General features: G+C 42.2%; 1 protein-coding gene and 1 long non-coding RNA gene across 6 annotated transcripts in view; one reads left to right on the plus strand and one right to left on the minus strand.

Annotated features, from left to right (window-relative positions):
- Window positions 1-20124, plus strand: part of PTPRB (protein tyrosine phosphatase receptor type B) — a 120179-nt gene that overhangs the window by 92451 nt on the left and 7604 nt on the right. For 3 of the 4 annotated variants that reach the window (XM_012441335.3, XM_012441336.3, XM_012441338.3), the window contains 11 exons: window positions 4669-4775; window positions 8333-8432; window positions 9583-9666; window positions 9761-9778; window positions 9893-9974; window positions 10574-10664; window positions 11358-11434; window positions 13423-13557; window positions 14579-14701; window positions 14875-15038; window positions 17594-17729. In XM_012441335.3, the coding sequence (XP_012296758.2) occupies window positions 4669-4775; window positions 8333-8432; window positions 9583-9666; window positions 9761-9778; window positions 9893-9974; window positions 10574-10664; window positions 11358-11434; window positions 13423-13557; window positions 14579-14701; window positions 14875-15038; window positions 17594-17729 (1117 nt within the window). Of the gene's footprint in view, window positions 1-4668; window positions 4776-8332; window positions 8433-9582; window positions 9667-9760; window positions 9779-9892; window positions 9975-10573; window positions 10665-11357; window positions 11435-11675; window positions 11812-13422; window positions 13558-14578; window positions 14702-14874; window positions 15039-17593; window positions 17730-20124 lie in introns of those variants that run through there. The other variant, XR_001105522.3, reaches the window with a different exon arrangement.
- Window positions 13908-20124, minus strand: part of LOC110567216 (uncharacterized) — a 70152-nt gene continuing 63935 nt past the window's right edge. For both annotated transcript variants that reach the window (XR_010342971.1, XR_010342972.1), the window contains exon 4: window positions 13908-15097. This is a non-coding gene — a long non-coding RNA (uncharacterized LOC110567216). The remainder of the gene's footprint in view (window positions 15098-20124) is intronic.

Genomic DNA, 20124 nt, shown 5'->3' on the forward strand with positions numbered 1-20124 from the left:
AAAAGCAGTGTGACCATAGACAGGTGGTCAGCTTCTCCTGACCTCATTTTCTTGAAATAAGGGAAATTGAACCATACGATCTCTAACTTTCTGTTATAGAACTCTGATTCTGGACACATTTAAAGTGGAAAAAATTCTATCAGATATTTGTTCATTAAAAGAGTGTCTTATTCATGTTACTGTGTCATATTCATAATTATCTTGCTATAATATATTCAGCATATGTTTTATTGCCTTCTCTGGGAGTAGGTGTTGTTGGGTGGTAAATAAATAAGGTGGAGCCACTGCCTGCAAGGAGCTTACAATGTGAGGAGAGAAAGAAGCCACGTCTGTAAAACCGAGGCAGAAATGTTGAAGGATATAAGGAATAAAGGAAAATAAATGCTGTGAAGGTTCAGAAGGCTTCTCAAAGGATGTATTAAAACACAGGAATTAAAATATAGGAAAGGATTTAGGAATATGCAGATAGGGACAGAAGGAGATTCAATGTGGAAGGAATAGTGGGAGTCAAAGTGTGGAGGTTTAAATATACAAATTGTTTAGAGAAGAACAAACAGTCCAGTTTCAAACAGAGGGTAAATAAAAAGGAGTAGACAGGGATGATAGGACGGGACAGGATTGTGGGTGGGCGCTAAGTGCTGGGCTGGGGGCAGTAGCTGTTATTTCATTTTTGGAAAAGTTTTAAGGGAAGAGTGCCTGATGACCCATTGATTTTAAGCTGGACTCATGCTAGGTCATTATCTCCTTCCTAAAGGTCCTTATTTATCTGCATCCATTCAGTACTTTGTGTTTACACCTGTGGCTTCAGAGCAGAACATGTCAAGGTTGTTAGTAGCCAACGCTTTGATCTGACAGATGAGGCATAAAGAACTTTAGGGACCATTCAACTAACCAGCAATGGAGTAAGAGAGAGATCTAGACCCCAGATCTTCTTGTTCCTAGCCTAGCCTCTTTTTACTATCCTTCCTACAAAAGTTGTGGGGTGTATGTGTGTGTGTGTGTGAGAGAGAGAGAGAGAGAGAGAGAGAGAAGGCAGTGGGGGACGGATGGGGTCTTGCTCTGTTGCCCAGGCTGGAGTGCAGTGGCATGATCTCAGCTCACTGCAACCTCCACTTTTTGGATTCAAGCGATTCTCATGCCTCAGCCTCCCCAGTAGCTGGGACTACAGGCAGGCATCACCATGCCTGGCTAATTTTTGTCTTTTTAGCAGAGATGGGGTTTCACTACGTTGGCGAGGCTGGTCTCAAATTCTTGGCCTCATGTGATCTGCCTGCCTCAGCCTCCCAAAGTGCTGGGATTATAGGCGTGAGCCACTGTGCCCAGCCAGAAGTCACTGCTTTTAACCAAAAATTAAGCCATGAGGAAATAAGAAAAGAGATTCTGCACTAGAAGCCAGAAATATGAAGTTCAGTTTTCTTTCATCATCTTTCTGTGTGATCTTGGGGAAGACATGGACTCTCTCCTAGCCTCAGGTTCCAAACCTCTGAAGTAATATAATAAGCTTCCTTATTATATTGGAGACTCTGAACATGATCAAACAGAGCCATGTTTGAAAAAGTCCTTCTGGCTAGGTGCAATGGCTCATACACGTAATCCCAGCACTTTGGGAAGTCAAGGCAGGCAGATCGCTTGAGGCCAGGAGTACAAGACCAGCCTGGGCAACATGGTAAAACCCCATCTCTACTAAAAATACAAAAATTAGCTGGGTGTGGTAGTGTGCACCTGTTATGCCAGCTGCTCGGGAGGCTGGGGTGGGAGGATCACTTGAGCTCGGGACATGGAGGTTGCAGTGAGCCTTGATTGTGCCACTGCACTCCAACCTGGTGATAGAGCAAGACCCTGTCTCCAAAAAAAAAAAAAAAAGAAAAGAGAAAAAAGTCTTTCCACACGTATAAATAAGAAACTCTTATCAGAGACACTCAATTTTTAAACGTATAATAAATTAGCAACACACTTGCCAAGGCACTGGTATTTTAGTGGTCAGCGTAGCTTGCCTTCCAAAATTAGCAACACACATCAACTCCTCACCTTCCCCTTTAATGTGTGGTGACTGCTGGTCACACTTTGTGGACATTTCTCAATATACTTCCATTGACAGCCTGTTATTCTTGAAAGAACACCTTTTTACTTGGAATGGGTCTTTTGGAGATGAAAGTTATAGATGTGATTTACCAATATCATCTTGATGGTCATTTTTCAGGATTACACTCAGATCTGGGCATGAGTTAGGAGGAGAGGAAGCAGGGTCAGAACTATTTTCCCTGGCCTAGTACTGCTTCAGTATTATCACAGCACGTGCCCAGATACCTTTGGGTTCAAGAAGTATAGACGTTTTTTAAAAAAAGAAAGAGGAGTACTTCTGGTCACTTTCTTAGAACTGAAAATAACACTAGTGAAAGTTTTCCCATATAAACCAAGCCTAATTCTCCATCCGTACGGTTAGAGAATCTTCACAATAGGAGGGACTCAAAAAGTCACCCAAGCCAGTCTTTAACATAATGCAGTGATGCCCTCCTGTGTCTTCCCTGGGACTGGTTCTCCTCCAGCCTCTATTTGAATCCCACCCCCATCCTCCTGCCCCCAGTGACTGGGAGCTCACAACCTAGGAGGTAGCTCATATTCTACTGTTAGAAAACAGCTTAATGTTCCTAACCTCCTCCTTCCTTATGACTTCAGCCTACTGAGCCTAATTCTACCTTCAAGAAGAAAAATAGTCATATTACTTTCCTCTTCTACATGGCAGGCTTCCTTAAATCTGAAACTAACTATATGATGTCCCTTGAAGTCTTCTCTATCATTGTACAGGTCAATCACCTCAAATGATCTCTAATTCATCCTAAAATATGCCCCCAGAAATTGAGTGCAGCCCTCTAGGCTGGGCCTGACTTGTGCAGAGAGCACGAGACTTAGGTCCTATGATGGGGAATCACAGCCTTCTCATTCAAGCAGAGGTTACAAATCTGTGTGTTTGTAGCCGCATCTTGCTTGTTTATTGAATTTAGGACCAGCTGATTTTCAGGCACTATCCCACATGGACACGCTGACAGCCACCTCAGCAACTCTTCTGCCCAGGTGACTGGAATAACTCTAGTGTCAGCTGGATAGTTCTAAATCCATGCCTCACTGTCCCTCTAAATCCAGTATATTCCAAGCAAAGCGTATCCTCCTTCACCAGTCTCTCTCCTCATTTTTTTTTAAGACAGAATCTTGCTTTGTCACCCAGGCTGGAGTGCAATAGTACGATCTTGGCTCACTGCAGCCTCTGCCTCCCAAGTTCAAGCAATTCTCCTGCCTCAGCCTCCCAAGTAGCTGAGATTACAAATGCCCACCACCACGCTGGGACAATTTTTGTATTTTTGGTAGAGATGGGGTTTTCCCATGTTGGCCAGGCTGGTCTCGAACTCATAACCTCAGGTGATCTGTCTGTCTTGGCCTCCCAAAGTGCTCGGATTATAGGCGTGAGCCACCACGCCTGGCCTCTCTCCTCATTTCCATCAATGATGTCACTATTCTCCTGAATGACATGAGCTCAAGTCTTAGGCCGTCCTTGCCTCCCTGCTCCTCTTCAGTCTGGGTCCCACCTAGATCCTCCTCTGAGTGCCTTTCACAGTCTTCTTTCCATTCTTATTGCCAGGTCTCCTGGCCAGGGCCCCGTGTCCTTGGCCTGATTATCATAGCAGTCTCTTCATTGAGCTCTCTGCTCCCAGCCACCTCACTTCCTATGCCCACACACACAGTTTCCTCCAAATTCTACTATTCCTCATTTGCCATTGTATATACACTTTCTTCATTTGCTATTTGCCTTATTCCTTTGTATTTTGTCTTTCAGGAGTTTCCAAGACTAGTGGCCATGCATCTCTTTGTAACTTCAACAATTTATAAAGAAGGCCTTTAACAAATATTTCTTATTGACAATCAATATATTAGAATATTTTTAGATAAATGATATTTTAAAAATAGTGCTAAAAGATGAGGAGATATGTAAGTTAAAATAGCTATAATAATGTTGATATTTGGGCCACCTGACTGCTCTAATGGGCATCTCAGAATTAATTCCGCCACAACTGATCTATCCGGATCTTTCAAACCCCCCAATCTACTTCTCCATAGTTTTCCCTCATGTTAGTAAATGACGCTTCCATTCTTCCAGTCGTTCCCCAGCCAGGACATGTGGTATCATCCATACTCTACATTCATCAGCAAATCTTTTAGTTCTTCCTTCAGTATATCCAGCACTTCTCACTCACTGCCTCCATCACTACCATTCTGAATAAAGCAGTCCCACGTGCTCTATTCCCATTGCTTTCCATCTTCCTTACCCTGCTCTTTTCTTTTTCATAGCACACATCTCACCTGATTTATTGAATTTGTGTGTTTATTGTCTGACTTCCTCCATGAGAATGTAACCTCTGGAATGGCAGCGACTTGGTTTTGTTCCTTGCAAAGTCCCAGCTCCTAGAACAGTGATTGGCACGTGGCAGGGGCTCAATAAATATTTATGAATAAATTGATGAATGATTGCATGAACCCAGGTCTGTCTGATTCCATAACTCATATTCTACCCTGCTACACATTGACCAGGTACCACCCTGTTTCTCCTTGAACACATTTTTCAACTACTGTGCTCAGCAACTAATTTATATTTAAATAAATTGGTTTTCTTTTCAGAATCAGCATTCGAGCTTTTACACAGCTCTTTGATGAGGACCTGAAGGAATTCACAAAGCCACTCTATTCAGACACATTTTTTTCTTTACCCATCACTACTGAGTCAGGTAAGGCTAACCTTTACATCATGTTCTGCCAACTGCCATGTCACGTACAAGAGCCTCTAGTGGGGAGATATTGGCTGATGCTAGGGGGAACGTTTATTTTCACTTAGAACTTAATCTTTATGTGACCAAAACTTGAGGTGGATTAAAGGGATCGCACAACTTCCCTGGAAGAATGGATTGAAAGAGGATTAATCTAAAAAGAAGGTGGAAATACAGTTTTTTATTAAAAATGAATTATTATCTAAACAGTGAATGAAAACCACTAAAATCAAGAGTTTTCATAGCCCAAAATATAAGTTAGTACAAAAGGCTTTCAGTTAAAAGTGAGAATGTTTATATGCTAATATACGGAAATGCTCAGGAAAAAAGACTAAAAGAAAAACATCAAAGTATTAATGATGCATATCTCAAAGTAGTGGAATGACAGGTGATTTTTCTTCCTTTTGCTTATTACGTGTTGACTTTGTACTGTTGAAAACTGTAAATGTAAAAGACTATACATAACAATTTCTAAAAGAGTATGTTAGAGGGAAAGCCTAAGTAATAACAGAGGCTAGTATTTACTGGTCACCTTCTCTGTGGAGACACAGTTTTAAGTATTTTACGTAGAATAACTTGTTCAACTCTCATGACAATCTTTTGAGGTAGATGCTATCGTCATCCCCATTTTAAAGATGAGGACATGAGGCACCAAGAGATTAAGTATCTTGCCCAAGATGGTACAGCCGAAACTCTGGCACTTTCCGCCGGGGCATACAACCTCTGCACTGCCCTGTCTCTGAATACTTCCACCAGGCTGAGAATAGCATCATTTCATCACCTTCTTTCTCAACACCATCGTCTGTGCAGCCTTCTCCTGTAGCCCGTGTTCTGCAATGCTTGATCTCTGGGTCTGCGAAGTTCTTTACAGCTGAAACCGTTATCTCTCGTGCTGCATGACAAAAGATGACTCAGCCTCACAAACATTCCAATCAATTTATGCCAAATATAGGGATAATCTCCCACTTTTCAAGCCAAAGGGGGATGAGAATATAGTTAAGCGGATTTAGATTTCTTTGTTTATAATATAATGTAGGGACTTTGTAAACACAATTCTTTCTTTTCTGAAATATTGTTACATGACAAAAATTGCATGTAGTCCAGTATAGGAAGACAGTAAACATATATTCAAAAAAAGATGTTAACCACATTCAAGGATGATTGTGTTCATTTGATGAGTCTTGAAAAGCAACACGGAAGAAACAAATCTAAGGTCTTAAAATGCAACTTCCAAAATGGACTACTTCATAGACCTAAATTTAAGGGGTAACACAGTAACACTTCTACAAGAAAATATAAGTGTAAATCTTTGTAACCTTGGATTTGAAAATAGCTTTTTAGCTATGACACCAAAAGCATAAGCTATAAAAGAAAAAATAATTTGGATTTAATCAAAATTTAAACTTTCATGTTTCAAAGGACACTACCAAGAAAGTAAAAAAGACAACCTACAGAACTGGGAGAAAATATTTACAAATCACATATCTGATAAGGGCTGAGTGGCTAGCATATAGAAAACTCTTACCTCACAATTTAATAACAAAAACACAAATTACACAATGAATATATATATATATATATATATATAGAAGATGGAGTCTCACTCTGTCGCCCAGGCTGGAGTGCAGTGACGTCACCTCAGCTCACTGCAACCTCTGCCTCCCAGGTTCAAGCAATTCTTCTGCCTCAGCCTCCCCAGTAGCTAGGATTACAGGCAAATGCCACCACACCCAGCTAATTTTTGTATTTTTGGTAGAGATGGAGTTTCACCATGTTGGCTAGGCTGATCTCGAACTCCTGACCTTGTGATCCACCCACCTTGGTCTCCCAAAGTGCTGGGATTACAGGTGCGAGCCACCACACTGAGCCAAATTACACAATATTTAAATGGGCAAAGGCTCTGAATAGACATTTCTCCAAAGAAGATGTACAATTGGCCAATAAGCACATGAAAAGCTGCTTAATATCGTTAGTCATTAGGGAAATGCAAATCAAAACCACAAGAAGGTACCACTTCACACCCAGTAGCATGCCTGTAATCAAAGACAGTAACAACAGTTAGTGAGGATATGAAGAAATCAGAACCTTCCATACACTGCTTATGAAAATGTAAAATGGTATAGCTGCTTTGAAAAACAGTTTATAGAAATATTAAACTTAGAGTTACCATACAACCCAGCTATTTCACTCCTCATTATATACCCAGGAGAAATGAAAACATATGTCCACACAGAAACTTGTACATGAATGTTCATAGCAGCATTATTCATAATAGCCAAAAAGTAGAAACAATCTAAATGTCCATTGATGGCTGAATGAACAAAATGTGATATATCCATACAATGGACTATTATTCAACCATAAGAAGGAATGAAATTTTGGTATATGCTATAACATGGATGAACCTTGAAAACATTATGCTAGGCCGAGTGTGATGCCTCACTCCTGTAATCCCAGCACTTTGGGAGGCTGAGGCAGGTCGATCACAAGGTCAGGAGTTCGAGACCAGCCTGACCAACATAGTGAAACCCCGTCTCTGCTAAAAATATAAAAATTAGCCAGGCATGCTGACATGCACCTGTAATCCCAGCTACTCAGGAGGCTGAGGCAGGAGAATCACTTGAACCTGGGAGGCAGAGGTTGCAGTGAGCCAAGATCATGTCACTGCACTCCAGCCTGGGTGACAGAGTGAGACTCTGTCTCAAAAAAAGAAAGAAAAGAAAACATTATGCTAAATGAAAGGAGCCAGTCACAAAAGATCGCAGATTTATGATTTAATTTCTATGAAATGTCTAGAATAGGCAAATCCACAAACACAGAAAGTTGATTAATAGTTGCCAGGGATCTCGGGGAGGAAGAATGGGGCTGACTGCTGTAGGTATGCGGTTTCTTCTGAGGGTGATGAAAATGTTTTAAAGTTAATCGTGGTGATATTTGCCAAACTCTGTGACTATACTAAAGACCATTGAATTGTACAGTTTAGATGGGTGAATTGCATGCTATGTGAACTGTATTTCAATAAAGCTATTTTTAAAACGAGGCCACTCTTACCACTTCATAAACTCCCAGTGGCAGTATCATACCAGATAATAAAAATAAGATTTTGTTAAAATAGTTCCAAGCAATCCACTGGATTTTCCAAAGCCCCAGTGCTCTGTAACATGTTTTATATAAATGAAATTGCATTTTTATCTGGGTGGCAAACTTACAGCCTTTATTTTAGGTGCCCCAAGCTTTACATGTAAGCCCAAAGTCCAAAATTCCTCTATAAGCTAGACGCCATTAACTTCAAAAGTGCACAGTGGCATCTGGCCTCACTGCTACAGGGTGGGAGCCAGCCTTTCATCTTTTTAGGTGCATACTCATAGCCTTTAGAAAGTAAGTGGCTCATCGTGGGCATCATTTGAATTCTACTTGTAATAACATTACTTGGGAGATACGGCTTTATTGCTTTCTTATTGGTCCCGTAGCACTAATTTTCCCATCTGGATTTGTTGTTTCTCTCTGGATTATTGTAGAGCCCTTGTTTGGAGCTATTGAAGGCGTGAGTGCTGGTCTGTTTTTAATTGGCATGCTAGTGGCTGTTGTTGCCGTATTGATCTGCAGACAGAAAGTGAGGTAAGTACAAAGATCCTTCTGGTGATTAGACCACAACTTTAAAAATGCAACTGAAAATTCCCTTTAGGCTGAAAAGTAAGGAGGGAAAATAATTTAATTTTTCCAGGTTAAATTGTCACTGTGTTCTCAGTAAAAATGAAAGTCAAACTCTAAAGCCATGTCTCACTTTTCTCAGCTTTTTTTTTTTTTTTTTTTTGAGATGTAGTCTCACTCTGTCACCCAGGCTGGAGTGCAGTGGCATGATCTTGTCTCACTGCAGCCTCCGCCTCCCAGGTTCAAGTGATTCGCCTGCCTCAGCCTCCGAAGTAGCTGGGATTACAGGTACGCACCAACACGCCCGGCTAATTTTTTTTATATTTTTAGTAGAGATGGGGTTTCACCATGTCGGCCAGGCTGGTCTCGAACTCCTGACCTCATGATCCACCCACCTCAGCCTCCCAAAGTGCTGGGATTACAGACTTGAGCCACCATGCCCAGCCTTCTCAGCTCTTTTATATCCCATTGATGAATGTGGCCCTTACCAAATGACTGAGAGGCAATCTATAGCTTTATTTGAAGACAAAGTGACTTTTTGCACAGGAAAAAAAAAATGTGTGTGTGGTTCATATCCTCATGAAGACAGAGATGTTTGCAAATTGTATGCCCAAGTGCTTTTCTGCAATATCCTGAAAAGTGTGGTTGACATCACCATTTTGTAGTTCGTATCTTCCTTCCTAATTTAAGAAGGGACCAAAAAGAACCAAATAGCATGTGGCCCCAGTGTCGTGCCTTCTTCTCTTAGGGAATTTTTTTTTCTTAATTTGCCACATGTTACTCTTTCTTGAAGTCGTGTCTGGCATCTGAAATTTACTGGTTTTTTTTTTTTTTTTTTAAGCAAAGTTTTATTGAGAATGTGGGAAGTGATTATAACCTGTAGCCAAAAACTAGGAGACAAATCTTCAGTTTTTGCAGAGATCTGTTTCTGGGTGGGAATGATCTACTTTATTCTCTTTCCTTTCCCTTCCTCAGAGAGATGTTGGCTGAGTGCAAATCTACATGAATACTGAAAAATCCTTATTTGCACAAACATGCACAGCCTTACCATAAATGGAAAAATTTGTTCAACCCAAGTATCATAATTGAAATAAAAGTTTTCTCCCTTATGTTTCAGCCATGGTGGAGAAAGACCCTCTGCCCGTCTGAGTATTCGTAGGGATCGACCATTATCTGTTCACTTAAACCTGGGCCAGAAAGGGTAAGCACCACATTTGCCTTCATATAATTTATTGAAAGATGGTATTATGTGAGATTTGCTAACAAAGTCTTCTTCTTCTGACTTCCCTTCACAGTAACCGGAAAACATCTTGGTAAGAGAGAGAACACATTAATTTATTATCTGCCTTTGAAACATGCGTCAGAATGGTTATGGCACTTTCCCTATTCTGCAGTAACTCTCTTTTCTTTTTCGTTTTTAATTACAGTCCAATAAAAATAAATCAGTTTGAAGGGCATTTCATGAAGCTGCAGGCTGACTCCAACTACCTGCTATCCAAGGAATACGAGGTACCACTCAGGCAGAATGAAGCTTCAGCATCCCTAGTTCTCAGCAGAATTTCCCTCCTAATGTTTACTGTGTAATCATAGGCTGATTGGACTCAGAAGTTAGGAGGCTGCTTAGAATCTCAGCTGAGTACTCTTTTATGCCGAAACTATGCCCTGAACAATGTACCATCTAATCTCAGAGGCCAGCTTGAGTTCCAGAATAACACAGCATAGCAAGGGCTACCTGGATCAGACAGTAAGGAAGAATTACCAAATCTCAAATGCAGGCATAATGCTGTCAATTATTCAGACTAGCCATTTGCTTGACTGGGAGAGGCTGTGGTTTTGCAAAAAGCACCTAGCTTTTGGATTTGATTCTTGGGTTTGCCATTTGGGTGACCTGGGGCACATCAGTTATCCTGTCTGAGCCTCACTTGTAAAATAGTGAGAAGAACACCTCCCTTGTGGGGCTGCTGTGGGGATCAGAGCTAATGCGTGTTGAATACTAGGCATTCCCAATAGCTAGTGTATATATTTTCATATTATATATCTCCAGGACTGTATGATACACTTTATTCTATTTATATTCTCCACTTACAAACTTATTTTTGACCTAACAGGAGTTAAAAGACGTGGGTCGAAACCAGTCATGTGACATTGCACTCTTGCCAGAGAATAGAGGGAAAAATCGATACAACAATATATTGCCCTGTAAGTTTTGTGTCAAAATTTGTAATGCTGTCTTCCTCTAGCCATTTCTGCGTTTTTCTCCAAAAACAAAATGGGGCTAACGATATATAATATAGCTGGATATGGACAATCTCAAGCTCTGAATGACTTTAATAAGAAATAACTTGTATATTTCTGCACTTCCCTCTAGAGGGATAATAGCCAGTTTAAATTCTGATTATGAAAGGCCTCTTACGCTGTCAACATTTCCCCATGTGGTCCTACTGCTTCTCTTTGGAGGCTAAGAACAGTAATGGGGTTAACAGCAAGGGCTCTGACATCAAGCAGACATGGATTTGCTTAGCAAAGTCTTCCGTTAGCAATTTCTGCTTAAATTTCCTTACCCCATTGGGTAAAGCAATAGAAAGCAGGTTTTCTGGATTGCATTCATTCCAGCAGTGAAAGGGAGCTGGCCACTCCACCAGGCAAATATGGCAATATTACCAAGGGAAGCACAGATGGAGCTTCACGTCGTCTCCTGTGTCTGACTGGTTACAGGCCACCTGTGCAACCTCGGGCAAGTTAGTTATCCTGTCTGAGCCTCATCTGCAAAATGGAGATAAGATCACCTCCCATCTGGGGCTACTGTGGGGATGAGAACTAAGGCACATCACATACATTACATCAACTATAGAAAAATCACCCCAAGATTCAGCTGCAAATCTCTCCTTCCAGATGATGCCTCGCGAGTGAAGCTGTCCAATGTAGACGATGATCCTTGCTCTGACTACATCAATGCCAGCTACATCCCTGTAAGTGAACTACTAGGCCACAGTGTTCAGGATGAGTCTTTGGTGGGTGGCAACACTGGAGATGCCACTCCTGCATGTTCCCACTATTCTTAGGTCTGGAAACGCTTGTAGATTTCACAAGAGCATGTCTGAATGCCATTAAAAAAAAAATGGGGTATCCAATTCAGTTCCTGCTAAGCCACATTTTTCACAATGGCTATAGTCAAATGAAATATAATGAGCCCAGGATGCATTTTCATAGGTCATCTACTCTCTGCAGTCCTTAACCAAGATGAGAGCTTCCTAAGGAAGACGGACCTCCCCTGCTAAAGCTGCCTAGCTAGAGAAGTTGATCCCATGTTATTTGGACTCTTCACAACCACAGACACAACTCAAAGGTTATGTCAAATCTTTGGGCTCTGGTTTTGCTTAGCATCTTGCCACCTTCCTACAGCACACTGCAGTGGAAAAAGCTTTAAGGTCAAGCAAACCTAGGTTTGAATCCCACTTCTGCCTATTGTTGACTCTGTGACCTTGGGCACATTATGTCACTTTTTTGGGCCTCCATTTTCTTTTCCAAACAAACACTGAGGATAATCATACTTACTTCAAGCAATTATCCATTCACTCAGTAAACACTTACAAATTAAGTGCTAAGTAAGTCAAACCCTGAGCTGTTTATAGGCATGGGATAAGATGGAATCCTGACCCTAAATAAACTTTCAGAAAAGAATTTAGGCAAGAAAAGGCAATGCCATGAGGAACCTGCCACAGCAGTGCCTCTCCTACATTGAAAGACATCTGCATCATCTGGGGTCTTGTGCAAAGGCACACTGTGACCCAGCAGGCCTGAGGCGGGGCCTGGGAATCTGCATTTCTAACAAGCCTCTGAGTGATTCTAGTGCTGCTGGTCTGAGAACCACACTCAGTAGCAAGAGGCTAGAGGTTGCCATGGGGCGTCTAGGAGGAGAATATCCCCCAGCATAGAGAAAGGTAACGGAAGGCTCAGCGGAGCAGGCTCCATGCCGAGGATAAGTTAAGGATTCATCAGATAAGAGGCAGTGTTTTGGTGGGGAGGGGTCGGGTGGCAATGGCAGAGGTGACCTAATGTGGAGACCTGAGGAGAGGCAAAGAGGAGCTTCGACTAGAATTGACAAGGAATTGCTGTCATTGCTATAGTGCACAAGGAGTAGATGAAAATATCCAGCTCAGGCTGGGCGCGGTGGCTCAAGCCTGTAATCCCTGCACTTTGGGAGGCTGAGGCGGGCGAATCACGAGGTCAAGAGATCGAGACCATGGTGAAACCCCGTCTCTACTAAAAAATACAAAAATTAGCTGGGCGTGGTGGTGCACACCTGTGGTCCCAGCTACTTGGGAGGCTGAGGCAGGAGAATTGCTTGAACCCGGGAAGTGGAGGTTGCAGTGAGCCAAAATCGCGCCACTGCACTCCAGTCTGGCAACAGAGCAAGACTCTGTCTCAAAAAAAAAAAAAAACCCACAAATATCCAACTCTTGGATTATGGTTTGGATTAAGAAGTCAGTCTGACCTGAGACACATCAGATGCTCAGTCATCAGAGGTTTATCTTCCCATGCAAGACATGTCTTACCAAAGTGTTCTAAAGTTAATTATCCAAAATGACTAAAACTCTTCTACATTAAATAGGGAAAGAGCCTGATCACAGCCCCCTCAGTCTACACAAATACCCGCCCCTCCCACACACACACATATAATTGAGGGTGAAGTGTTTTCTAGATCGTTTCCTGAGCGCTCCCCACTTACAGAATAGACCCAGGCTAGTAAAAGGGAATGTGGCTCTTAACAGTAGTTCAACATTCTGACCTTTGTCCTTCCTGCTCCCAAGGCTTGACACTTGTGTTAGTATCTTTTTCTGAAGTCAGGGACTTGGCAGAGACCTCCCTGTCATCTAATCTGAAGAACTCTTTTGTTTGTTTATAGTTCTGAAGAGGCCCATTGTTTCCAACTCTCCATATTGTAAATTCATTGCAGGGCAACAACTTCAGAAGAGAATACATTGTCACTCAGGGACCGCTTCCTGGCACCAAGGATGACTTCTGGAAAATGGTGTGGGAACAAAACGTTCACAACATCGTCATGGTGACCCAGTGTGTTGAGAAGGGCCGAGTGAGTAAACAGCCTTCCTGACATCCAAGCTTTGCTTTCTGCCACCTGGATAGAATTATGCCCCACCATCCAAGTGAAACCCCGCAAAACCAAATAGGGATCATGCGGGAACATTGTTAAGAGTCTTTTGAATAGAGTGGCTTAAATCACTAATAGTAAACCCAGGTGATGCCTGATTCTGGGTCTGAAGTGCCAGTCAAAGCTGTTTCCATTTGAGGACTGGGATTTTCAGCAGTGCCCATTACACCAAAAACTTACCTGGCCCTGGCCACTTGGCTACTCCATCTTCAGCGTATGGCCAGGGGAGAGACCCTGCCCCTCCTCCCAGGAAAGGAGAAGTGAGTTTTAGGCTGTATTGGCAGACGCAAAGTCAAAGAATTATCCAGACAAATTAAGCAAACCCCTTGTAATGCACTTATCATCCTCTACTTTATATGGTTATTTTGAGGATTAAAAGAGAGATTACATGTAAAGTGCCCAGTATCTGCGTTCAGTAAATACATGCTCACAATCCTTTTTCCCTTGTCTGTGCACATGTAAAGGTGAGCTTAGCTAAACGTTCTGACTTCTCAAAGATCTCTTGGCACAAGGCCCAAGTTAGGACAGTGACATATAAATAGGAACAAAGCAGGGCCAGGAAGACAGTGCCTTCCTCTACACAACTAGATATTTCTTTAGAAAGAACAATGAATTGTGAACCACAGTTTACCTGCTAGTGGAACTGAAATGCTAAGAAAATCAATTTAAAAAACCCTCAAGTCATGTATCCCTAGGCCTAAAAAAGTAAGTGTCCACAGATTGCGGTTGGGGGTGCTCCTTATGCAGGGTCTCCCCTTCACTTGGAGCAGCACCTCAGCTTCAGCGCTGGCCATGAGCAGGTTAATATAAAGTAGATGGTCAAATTGCCTTAGCGGCTGATCCCGGATTCCTAACTCAGGAAGGCATTTAGAGGAGGGAAAGCCTAGGTTCACAAACGAGTCACTTTTCCGGACTCACGTTGTTTCTGTCTGTCGTCTTCTAGGTAAAGTGTGACCATTATTGGCCAGCGGACCAGGATTCCCTCTACTATGGGGACCTCATCCTGCAGATGCTCTCAGAGTCCGTCCTGCCTGAGTGGACCATCCGGGAGTTTAAGATATGCACTGTATGTGAGCTTGCTTGACTTCATTTAACAACCCAGCTGGGAGAGATTAAGGAGATCTGCTAATCCCACTTTTGCTGGTTCTTCTCTTGTAGTTTCAGCCCATAGGAATTGCTCCAGGGCTCAGTTGTCAAGTTTGAAGGTTCCTCTTACTATCCTGCTCTCTGCTCTTACAGGAGGAACAGCTCGATGCACACAGACTCATCCGCCACTTTCACTATACGGTGTGGCCAGACCATGGAGTCCCAGAAACCACTCAGTCTCTGATCCAGTTTGTGAGGACTGTCAGGGACTACATCAACAGAAGCCCCGGTGCTGGTCCCACTGTGGTGCACTGCAGGTACGCAGAGATCTAGGACCCAGTCAAACAGCAGCTGTATGGGGGTTGTGCCTAGGAGCCTGGAAAAAGACATAAGCATGGGGAATTTAGTGGATCGAGGATTTGTCTGGACCAACCAGTCTGCCTCACCCCCAGGGAGTTTTATAACATTCCTCCCCTTCTCCCAACTCATTCTTCTTCCCTGGCTTCTCCTTTTCCACTTTCTTCCCCTCTAGCCTCTCTCTCACCCTCACTCTCCAGCCTTCTCTCTCCCTCTTGCTCTTTTTTCCTACTTTCTGAAATGCAAAGTCCTGATGGGAATTCCATGCTTTCCATCATCAGGTGTGTATCACCTTCAGTCTAAGTTCCCTACAACTCCTTTCCCATTCTAGCCAGAAAAGTGAGCACGCAAGCCTATTCTTGCCTCTGGCTCATCTTCTGTTTTGGAATGGCTTTATCATCTCTCTCTTCCACCTAAGTGCTACCCATCCTTCAAGATTTACTTTCTAATCTTCCCTCCAGATCTAGCAGCAGGTCTATTTGTATGGCTAAAACAAAATACCACAGACTGGGTAATAAGTAATAGAAATTTATTTCTCACAGTCTAGAAGCTGGGAAGTCCAAGATCAAGGCACTGGCAGGTTCCCTGTCTGTTGCGCTTGGTCTCTGCTTCCAGGATGGTGCCTTGTGGCTGTGTCCTCAAATGGAGGCAGGGATGGAAGGGCAAAACGACCTAGCTAGTTCCCTGCAACCCTTTCACAAGGCACCAATCCCCTTCATGAGGGCAGAGCCCCCATGGCTCTGTGTTTATCCATGTTGCTACATATAGATCTTCTTTCTTTCTTTCCATCTTTTCTTCTCTCTCCCCTTCCTCCTTCCTTCCCCCACCTCCCTTCACAGGGTCTTGCTCTGTCACCTCAGGGTCACCTCCTAAAGGCCCCACCTCTTAATACTGTTGCATTAAGTTTCAACATGAATTTTTTTTTGGAGGGGACACAAATGTTCAAGCCACAGCATAGCAAGTGCCATCTGTAGCACCTATTTTGTTCTCTCAAATTTCTCTTCACTTCAGTCTGCTCTGCACTTGCTCTGTATCATTTCCACGCGTTTAATACTTTTCCTACATACATGTAAATCTCTAAACAAACAACATATTTATGTTTCAAAAATTTATTGAAAAGGTTACATATATGCTTTATGTATCTTTTTGTCAACTTTCCTACTCAATATTATGTTTTCATAATATTGTTAGGTCCATAAAATCAACCTAACAAGTGAAATCTCGCTCTCTCTGGGGAGCCTGGTGTTTGGCTAATTAATGTTTGCAGTAACACTTTGATAGCCCTGACTGAATGCTACTAAAAATAAGGAGCAGGGAATTGCAGCAGGAAGAGAAATGCCAAGTGTACTTGTCTCCTCCCTGTCAGCCCAGCACCCTAGGAGCCCTGCTTTCCTATGTCCTTGGAACCTTGACACTTTCAATAGGAAGGTGAGGTACTCAGAGCTTTCTGCTTTCTGAAAAATGGCAGGCATTTTTGTACAGGACCACCGGAGAACTGTTCTTTATGTTATAAATGTGTATCAAAAATCCCCAGATAATACAACCAACCATTTTGGGGAGCAATTTGGCAATCCCTAGTGAAGTTGGAAGGTGTTCATGCCCTATGACCAGCCCAAGAGTTCTGCTTCTAGGTATCAACCCCTGAGAAATCTCCACACTTTTATGCATGTTCATTGCAACATGTCTTAATAGAGAAAAACAACTAAAAATGATCTAATTGCCATTGGATTATCAGTGGTTTATGAAGAGAGTTAAAAGAAATCAGATCAGCTGGATGTGGGATATCCTGCCTTTCCCAGCACTTGGGAGGCCAAAGTGGGAAGATCACTTGAGGCCAGGAGTTTGAGACCAGACTGGGCAACAAAGAGAGAGAAACCCTATCTCTATATATATTTTTTAATTAGCTGGGAGTAATTACACATGCCTGAGGTCCCAGCTACTCAGGAGGCTGAGGTGGGAGGATTGCTTGAGCCTGGGAGGTTGACGCTGCAGTGAGCTATGCTTGTGCCACTGCACTCCAGCATGGGCAACAGAGCAAGACCCTGTGAAGGGAGGTGGGGGAAGGAAGGAGGGAGGGGAGAGAGAAGAAAAGATGATGGAAAGAAAGAAAGAAGATCTATATGTAGCAACATGGATAAATCTGAAAACATAATATTGAGTAGGAAAGTTGACAAAGATACCTAAAGCATGTATGTAGGAAAAGTATTAAAAAGCATGCATGGAAATGATACACAGCAGTGCAGAGCACTGCTTATCCCTGGTAGAGTGGAGGAGGGACAGGAAGGGAGTGGAAAGAGATAGACAGAAGGCTGTGCGGAGGTAGGCTTGGGGGGACAGTAGGTTAAACTTGCTTAAGAGGAAAAGAGCACACTGAGAGAAAGAAATAGTCCTATCTTCTCCCATAACTGCTCCCATAACTGGGAAGAGAAAAGAAAGATTGTGCCAGAGTCTTTGATGCAATCTTGAAAGGCAAATTTAACAAAAAGGCTCAATCTTCCTTTCCCATCTCGTCCAGTGCTGGTGTGGGTAGGACTGGAACCTTCATTGCATTGGACCGAATCCTCCAGCAGTTAGACTCCAAAGACACTGTGGACATTTACGGAGCCGTGCACGACCTAAGACTGCACAGGGTTCACATGGTCCAGACCGAGGTAAGAGTTACGGGCTGAAAGTTATAAGCCACCTTCTTCCCCATGGTATCCCCACAGAAAAATATCCAGGACTTGAATCTGACAAGGGGAAATAACTATGACACATTAGAAAGAGAAAAAGAGAACTGAATATAGATATTTTCTGAATCTCACTGGTCTTGAAGGTGACCATCTTGGGGATCATTTTAAGGCAGGCTGGCAGATGAGCACAAGAACTTCAGTTAGGAAAGAAGATCTTACTGTCTCCTCTCCCCCAGCCCTACTCCCCCCACCTACACCCCCATTTCAGAAGACACCAAGAGAGTGTGTGTAGACTGTAAAGAAAGACTACATGCTTCCATTTGTGCAGCGCTTTGACATTTGCAGGGCACTTTTGAACATGTCATCTCAATAAATTTTCACAAAAAGCAAGTAAGACATATTATATTCCATTTCCAAACTAGAAAATGAAGGTCCAAAAGCTTAAGGGCTTTGCACAAAGCCCATAGCCATCAAGTGGCTGAGGTGGCTTGGACACTGTTCTAGAGAATCTTGAGCCCTCAAGTGCTAAGCCTACTAGCCTCACAGTCAGACCTCTTCCCCGACAGAGACCAAGCAGTCACTCCTCTGCATCAGTGCCTTCCGAGGCTCAAGTTCCCTTATCCTTATGTTTCCCAAGTTTTTCCCAAAGTAACTATACAGCATCCTTATTTGCACGTTGTGTTACCTCTGCTCTCAAAGTCAGCCAGTGATATTGACAGTAGAGTCCCTCCTGGTTGCCAAAATGCATCACGAGTTTGGGGCAAGTGTATGGAAGCGATACATGGCCCGAGAATTAAAAAAAGAAAAAAAATCCATAGTTGGAAAAGTAAAAAGTTCTCCATGCTTCTGTATCCCCTCTTAGAGTTACAGTACCCGTGGCCACTGCACAGACAGCAATGTTCCACAAAAAGAGCATCCTAGAGCCAAGGCCCCATTTGAGCTTCACTGAACCTACTATTCCCAAAACCACCTTGACCCCTGAATTCTTTTCTTGCACACTACATATTAATATGCTGCATTCAAGCCAGCAACAATTGAACAAGAGAAATAAAAATTAAAAATATCCTGCAGAATTTTTGACAAAACAATGGCATCACTGTCTTCTGAAGGCCGGATCCTCTGCCACCACTATTGTCCTGGACTGGGAGTACTTTCATTATAACAATGATCCTACCATATTTTGAATGTTTTATTATGAAATAATTGTTTTTTAAAAAATGCACAAAACGTGGCTGGGTACAGTGGCTCATATGCCTGTAATTCCAGCATTTTGGGAGGCCCAGAGGGCCAGATTACTTGAGGCCAGGAGTTTGACACCAGCCTAGACCACATAGCAGGACCCCATCTCTGCAAAAAAATTAAAAACATATATATATATATACACACAAACCTAGGGAAAGTAGTATAATGAGTTTCCATGTATCCAAACCCCAGCTTCTACAATTATCAGCATTCTGTGTTCTTTTCCCATCTGTATCCTACATATAATGTTCCCCTACCCCAAGACATGACCCCATTGAATTATTTTAAAGCAAATCCCACTTATCACATTACTTCATCGTTAAATATACATATATGTATATACACATATATCTATGTCTATACATAGGTATATGCACATATGCATGTGTACACATGTACACATATAGATGTATATGCATATGTAATACATGTCACATTACCTATATGTATGTTTACAGATGTGCACATGTATGTATGTGTATATGTATACATGTGTGCATTTGTATACATGTGTGATGACATTGCATATATACATATGTATACATATGTGAACATGTATACATAAATATATGTATATTTGAAATAAGGACTCTTTAAAATTATGAGCATGTCATTATCACATCTACTTTTTAACCATAGTTCCTAAATATCATCTAATATGCAGTCAGTATTTAAATATCCCTAATTATCTCAAAAAATACTTTTTATAAAAAACTGTAGTTGGTTTCCACTAGAATCCAGAGTTTACATATTTCATTTGGTTGGCGTGTCTCTGAAATCTCTTTTAATCTATAATCCTGCCTCCCATTTGTTTTCCATGCCATTTATTTGTTAAAGAAACCAGTTCATTTGTTCCATAGATTTTCCCACATTCTAGATGCGCTGATTGCTTGTTCATGGTGGTAATGTATTCTTCTACTCTCTATGGTCTTTGTCAGCTGGTGGTTAGATCTAGAGGCCTGATTAAACTCAGGTTCGTTTTACCAACACAGTGCTCCATGGGTGGTGTTAAGGGCTTTCTGTTGCATGACATCAGAAAGCAGATCACCACGTCTGTCTCTCTTTCAGCACTGAGGAAACTGACAGTGAGTTCAGGGGGTGTCAGCCTGAACCCTTCATTATCTCAGTCAAC

This window comes from Aotus nancymaae, unplaced genomic scaffold, assembly GCF_030222135.1.
Source record: "Aotus nancymaae isolate 86718 unplaced genomic scaffold, 86718_ANA_hifiasm-v0.15.2.pri h1tg000016l, whole genome shotgun sequence".
In the NCBI taxonomy this organism is placed as follows: Eukaryota; Metazoa; Chordata; class Mammalia; order Primates; family Aotidae; genus Aotus; species Aotus nancymaae.